Genomic DNA, 7500 nt, shown 5'->3' on the forward strand with positions numbered 1-7500 from the left:
ACCTCCGGAAACCACCTACAACTTCCGGGAACCTCCGGCAACCACCTTCAACCTCCGGCTACCACCTACAACTTCCGGGAACCTCCGGCAACCACCTTCAACCTCCGGAAACCACCTACAACTTCCGGGTGCCTCCGGCAACCACCTACAACTTCCGGGAACCCCCGGTAACCACCTTCAACCTCCGGAAACCACCTACAACTTCCGGGAACCTCCGGCAACCACCTTCAACCTCCGGGAACCACCTACAACCACCTACAACCGCCTGCAACCGGATTCAATCGCGACCGGCTTCGACTGAAAAAAAAAATCAACGATTTTCAAAACTTCTGAAAATTCGTTTTTCGACATTTTTTTTTTCGAAATCATCTCCGGGACATAGAAGATGCGGAAACCACTTTTCGACCGTTAGGGAGACTGACGAAAACTCCCGGGGACCTCCGGGGACCGCACGGAAACCTTGGGCGGGGCGCAAAGTCTCCAGAGGTTTCCGTCCCGGTTTCCTAAGTGGGACAGGGGCAATATTATACACACACACACACACACAGATAATGGAAAGAATTGCGAAATAATTAGATTCGCGCTAAACGCTCCAGAATATGTCTGTACTGTTCTACAGTGCTCTGGTAGGACTCTTCCAAATACTCCTGTTCCTGGCTCAAACTCATCTCCGCCTGCTGTGCGAGCCAATCTTCTGGCATCAATCGGGAAAGACGTGTTGCCTCTTTCTTGTTCTTCTGAGAAAATTAAACAAAAACATTTTTTTTTTTTTTAAACTATCAAACATGCATAAAAACATTTCTTCCATCGAACGTGTCCAAAGACAGGCAGCTCGATTTGTTACTAACACCTATGGGAGAGAAGCGAGTGTCACCGAACTTCTGAATTCTCTGGTCGGGGTGGGTGGAACCCTCTCCAAGACAGACAGACGTGAAGCTCACCGTTTGACCTGTTTTTACAAAATGTTAAATGGTCAGCTCGACATAGACTACAAGACCTACACCAAACCCAAACCAATTAGGAGCAGACGAGGGCATTCGATCCAATTTGTGATCCCAGCTACAAAGACAGATGTGTACAGCAATTCGTTCTTCCCCCGCACAATTAAAGCATGGAATAATCTCCACCCAACTATAGTTACCCAACCAGATGCAACTAAACTTAACCATATAACCATATAACAATTACAGCACGAAAACAGGCCATCTCGACCCTTCTAGTCCGTGCCGAACACATATTCTCCCCTAGTCCCATATACCTGCGCTCAGACCATAACCCTCCATTCCTTTCCCATCCATATAACTATCCAATTTATTTTTAAATGATAAAAACGACCTGCCTCCACCACCTTCACTGGAAGCTCATTCCACACAGCTACCACTCTCTGAGTAAAGAAGTTCCCCCTCATGTTAGCCCTAAACTTCAGTCCCTTAATTCTCAAGTCATGTCCCCTTGTTTGAATCTTCCCTACTCTCAGTGGGAAAAGCTTTTCCACGTCAACTCTGTCTATCCCTCTCATCATTTTAAAAACCTCTATCAAGTCCCCCCTTAACCTTCTGCGCTCCAAAGAATAAAGCCCAAAGACAGATGTGTACAGCAATTCGTTCTTCCCCCGCACAATTAAAGCATGGAATAATCTCCACCCAACTATACTTACCCAACCTGATGCAACTAAACTTAAAGTAGCTCTTTCTTCCCAATAACCCTTTCTGCTTAAGCCCTCCCTTCACCACCTCCAGTTTAAAATTCCAAGAATGTATCTGTACCTCGGTCCCCAAATAGCATAGAAATATAGACAATAGGTGCAGGAGTACCTGTCTCTCCCCCCCTCTCTCCACCCCCCCCCCCCACCTCTCTTCCCCCCCCCACCCCCCCCTCTCTTCCCCCCCCCCCCCCTCTCTTCCCTCCCCCCCCTCTCTTCAGGGGTATGAGTGGGACAGAAACATAGACAACGGGTGCAGGAGTAGAGGCCATTCGGCCCTTCTAGCCTGCACCATTCGCCATTCAATATGATCATGGCTGATCATCCAACTCAGTATCCTGTACCTGCCTTCTCTCCATACCCCCTGATCCCTTTAGCCACAAGGGCCACATCTAACTCCCTCTTAAATATAGCCAATGAACTGTGTGGCCTCAACTACCTTCGGTGGCAGAGAGTTCCACAGATTCACCACTCTCTGTGTGTGAAATTTTTTTTATTTTCTCATCTCGGTCCTAAAAGATTTCCCCCTTATCCTTAAACTGTGTGTGTGTGGCCCCTTGTTCTGGACTTCCCCAACATCGGGAACAATCTTCCTGTATCTAGCCTGTCCAACCCCTTAAGAATTTTGTAAGTTTCTATAAGATCCCCCCCTCAATCTTCTAAATTCTAGCGAGTACAAGCCGAGTCTATCCAGTCTTTCTTCATATGAAAGTCCTGACATCCCAGGAATCAGTCTGGTGAACCTTCTCTGTACTCCCTCTATGGCAATAATGTCCTTCCTCAGATTAGGAGACCAAAACTGTACGCAATACTCCAGGTGTGGTCTCACCAAGACCCTGTACAACTGCAGTAGAACCTCCCTGCTCCTATACTCAAATCCTTTTGCTATGAATGCTAACATACCATTCGCCTTCTTCACTGCCTGCTGCACCTGCATGCCTACTTTTAATGACTGGTGTACCATGACACCCAGGTCTCGCTGCATCTCCCCTTTTCCTAATCGGCCACCATTCAGATAATAATCTACTTTCCTGTTTTTGCCACCAAAGTGGATAACCTCACATTTATCCACATTATACTGCATCTGCCAAACATTTGCCCACTCACCCAGCCTATCCAACTCACCTTGCAGTCTCCTAGCATCCTCCTCACAGCTAACACTGCCCCCCAGCTTAGTGTCATCCGCAAACTTGGAGATATTGCCTTCAATTCCCTCGCCCAGATCATTAATATATATTGTAAATAGCTGGGGTCCCAGCACTGAGCCTTGCGGTACCCCACTAGTCACTGCCTGCCATTGTGAAAAGGACCCGTTTACTCCTACTCTTTGCTTAACTCTCCCAACATTCATAGCGACTGTGAAAGGCCTCTATTCAAATGGCTGGCCAATGGAGTTAATAGGGGACTTTCACGACCAGGATGCATGCTTGGTAGTTTCACCTCCATTGACTCCTTATAAAATGGCACAGATTCTTGCTATTGAGGGATTGCCAATGGCCTGTTGGCCTTCATAACAAGAGGAGTTGAGTATAGGAGCAAAGAGGTCCTTCTGCAGTTGTACAGGGCCCTGGTGAGACCACACCTGGAGTATTGTGTGCAGTTTTGGTCCCCTAATTTGAGGAAGGACATTCTTGCTATTGAGGGAGCCCAGCGTATGTTCACCAGGTTAATTCCCTATTTTCCCTAAATTTCTGAGGAGAACCTTTTCCACCCAGAGAGTTGTGTGAATCTGTGGCCATTTGGGACTGAGATGAGGAGGGGCTGAGGTGTTGGGGGCTATGGGTGTGAGGTGGAATATTGATTTGGGGGCTATGGGTGAGTGGTGGAATATTGTGTTGGGGGCTATGGGTGAGTGGTGGAATATTGTGTTGGGGGCTATGGGTGAGTGGTGGAATATTGTGTTGGGGGCTATGGGTGAGTGGTGGAATATTGTGTTGGGGGCTATGGGTGTGTGGTGGAATATTGTGTTGGGGGCTATGGGTGAGTGGTGGAATATTGTGTTGGGGGCTATGGGTGAGTGGTGGAATATTGTGTTGGGGGCTATGGGTGAGTGGTGGAATATTGAGTTGGGGGCTATGGGTGAGTGGTGGAATATTGTGTTGGGGGCTATGGGTGTGAGGTGGAATATTGTGTTGGGGGCTATGGGTGAGTGGTGGAATATTGTGTTGGGGGCTATGGGTGAGGTGGAATATTGTGTTGGGGGCTATGGGTGAGTGGTGGAATATTGTGGGTACAAGTGGGACAGGGGTACATGTGGGACAGGGGTACATGTGGGACAGGGGTACATGTGGGACAGGGGTACAAGTGGGACAGGGGTACGAGTGGGACAGGGGTACATGTGGGACAGGGGTACATGTGGGACAGGGGTACATGTGGGACAGGGGTACATGTGGGACAGGGGTACATGTGGGACAGGGGTACATGTGGGACAGGGGTACATGTGGGACAGGGGTACATGTGGGACAGGGGTACAAGTGGGACAGGGGTACATGTGGGACAGGGGGTTTAAATTTTACAGTAATCGATGGGAAGAAAAACATTATCGACCTCAATACCTTAAATGGAATCGCAAGCCTACGTTTCACATCCAGCCGATACTCGCTACTTTGAACGGCATCACTCATGTTGGTCACTCTCAGCCGTAGAATTTCGTACACCCTCCTGGAGTGATGCTGTTAAAAAAACATTAATAAAATGCAGAGTTAAACTTCCTTCAGACTCCGACAACTAGTTACAAAATGTTGATATTTTAAAAATCAAGTCGGCAATTTATCCCATCAGATAAAGCATAAAAAGAAGTTTAACTTGACACCTAATTCACTTTCATATCTTCAGGATTAAAAAAGGCCGGCGCCGGCAGCCGTTATGGTCGCTGGCCAGCAGGAGGCGACAAAATGAGTGAGTGGGGGGGGGGAGGATTTTATTAAAAATGTGTACATAAACACGACAAAATGTAATCAGGAGTGGACACTTGGAATTAAAAGTGGAATCTCTACCGAAATGGAAAAAATCTCGGCGTTTCTGCGTGTGGTGTTGGCGTAGCAACGAATCAAAGGCTGGCACCCACAAGTCAGGCAGAAACACACACACACACACACACAGCCAGCCAGCCAGCCACAGAGTTTTAATATTATACTAGACCAAGTGCAGACCCGTTGGGTCTGCTCCCCCAACACAGCTGTTCCCAACCCGTAGCCCCCACGGGAGACGTGGTCCTCCAACTCAAGCCGTTCCCGAACATAAGATTCCAGCACTCAGCAGTGCGGCTGTTTTTAAATGGCGTCTTTGAGGCGAGAGGCGGGCGCCAGCAGCCGTTATGGTCGCTGGCCAGCAGGAGGCGACAAAATGAGTGGGGGGGGGGGGGGGGGAAGGATTTAATGAAAAATGTGGACATAAACATAACAAAATCTAATGAGGAGTGGATAGTTGGAATGAAAAGTGAAATGTCTACCGAAATGGCTGCTTCTATGGGTGAGAAGCCAGTTTATTTTTGAAATATTGGGGGGTGGGGGAGAAGGATTTGATTAAAAACGTGTACTTATTCTCACTCTACACAAACCAATTCACATCCCAGCATAGTTCAGTTAAAATTTATAAATACGCAGATGACACAACCATCATAGGTCTCATCTCGAACAATAATGAAACAGAATACCGCACTCAAACACACAAAGCAGTCACTTGGTGCACAGATAATAACCTCTTACTCAACACATCAAAAACACACGAACTCATCATTGATTTCAGACGTAAGGCACAACCCAAGACCCCCCTACTCATCTCAGGCGAACCCATATCCACCACTGACTCATTCAAATTTCTTGGCACTCACATAAGCAATAACCTCAAATGGAAAATCAATTCAAATCACATCTACAAAAAAGCCAACCAAAGACTCTTCTTCCTCCGCCAGCTCAAGAAGTTTAGAGTAAGGAAACACCTCCTAATCAAATTCTACACAGCCATCATCCAAAGCATGCTCACTTCATCAATTACAGTCTGGTTCAGCAGTTTAGACACTCACTCCCGTAATAAATTACAACGCATAGTTAACAAAGCATCCAAAATCATCAGCACTCCCCTTCCATCAATAGAATCACTCCATCACAAACGGTCTGTGTCAAGGGTGAAGAAAATCATCTCTGATCCCTCCCACCCAGCTCACCACATCTTCCTCCTGCTGCCATCAGGAAGGCGCTACAGCTCACTGCCCGCCAAGACATCTCGATTTAAAAACAGTTTTTACCCACACGCAATCCGAATTCTGAACACACTATGATAACAGCACATATCCTCCCCATGCATGTACTGTATATTGTATGATGTTGTGTTTTATGTTATGTTTGACGGGAATCAGCCTACCTTGTAACATCCTGTACTGAACCTGAATTCCACCAGCTTGACTGTGTGGTCATTAAATAATCTAATCTAATCTAATCTAATTAAACACGACGAAATGTAATGAGGAGCGGATACTTAGAAAGAAAAGTGAAATCTCTACCGAAATGGAAAAGATCTCGGCGATTGAGCGTCTGGATTCGGCGTGGCAATGAATCAAAGGCAAAAAGGCCGGACGGCCGGAAGGGTTTTATTAAAAATGTGTACATAAACACGACGAAATCTAATGAGGAGTGGACGCTTGGAATTAAAAGTGAAATCTCTACCGAAATGGAAAAAATCTCGGCGTTTCTGCGTGTGGTGTTGGCGTAGCAACGAATCAAAGTCTGGCACCCACAAGTCAGGCAGAAACACACACACACACACATACACATACACATACACACACAGCCAGCCAGCCAGCCACAGAGTTTTAATATTATAATAGATTTAAGTTATGACATCGGATGGAAGCTGCATGCCCAAATCTCACATATGTAGCAATGTTATAAAATGTTGAGATTTTAAAAATCAAGTCTGCAATTTATCCCATCCGATAAAGCATAAAAAGAAGTTTAATTTGACACGTAATTCACTTTCATATCTTCAGGATTAAACAAGTTATGGCCATTTTCATACTCGGAAATTGGCATCATGTTCCCTATTGCTTTTCCATTGACTTAACTCAAAAGCTGTGATCGAGAACATTTAAAAGCCCATAACTTTCTTAAAAATTAAGAGAACTGAATGAAATTTTCTGTTATTATAGATAGGTTGAAGCATTCTGAAACAAATATGAAACAATGACCTGAAATTAAAGCATACAATTAGTTAGTTACCCAATTGTAGCTAATTACAAAATTAAATTACTAGATCTAAACATCTATCCATTTCTTAAGAAAAAGTTGACATTTTTAAATAGCCTAAGTGTCCAAAGAACATTCACACAAGAATTCACAATATAACATGATTTTTAAATCTCATTGCCATGGATTTATAGGCCAAATGGAAGGAATTTAGTGTTTAATTCCCGTAAATTAATGGCCATTTAAATCATCTTGCGAGTGGGATTTTGTGGAACGCGCTGATTTGGAACGTTGCGGTTGCGGTGAATTTAAACCTCATATCAGCAGGAAAAATACTGTCGGTTTATATATTTATATAATGACATTTTCGCCATTTCAAATGACATTTTCAAATCTTTGATCATTGAAATCTGCTAGATTGTGATCACTATATTTGGTGCCTTTGAACAAAGCCTTTATTATCTGAATGGTGGTCGATTAGGAAAAGGGGAGATGCAACGAGACCTGGGTGTCATGGTACACCAGTCATTGAAAGTAGGCATGCAGGTGCAGCAGGCAGTGAAGAAAGCAAATGGTATGTCAGCATTCATAGCAAAAGGATTTGAGTATAGGAGC

The 7500-nt window shown here is 45.2% G+C and overlaps 1 protein-coding gene across 1 annotated transcript in view; it reads right to left on the bottom strand.

The window, feature by feature from the left end:
- Positions 1–7500, bottom strand: part of hat1 (histone acetyltransferase 1) — a 39996-nt gene continuing 32496 nt past the window's right edge. Inside the window, exons 10-11 of the mRNA XM_033015831.1 lie at positions 4258–4374; positions 1–737 (exon numbers count right to left, since the gene is read on the bottom strand). Coding sequence (XP_032871722.1) covers positions 573–737; positions 4258–4374 — 282 coding nt within the window. The 3' untranslated portion in view covers positions 1–572. The remainder of the gene's footprint in view (positions 738–4257; positions 4375–7500) is intronic.

This window comes from Amblyraja radiata, chromosome 46, assembly GCF_010909765.2.
Source record: "Amblyraja radiata isolate CabotCenter1 chromosome 46, sAmbRad1.1.pri, whole genome shotgun sequence".
Classification (NCBI taxonomy): Eukaryota; Metazoa; Chordata; class Chondrichthyes; order Rajiformes; family Rajidae; genus Amblyraja; species Amblyraja radiata.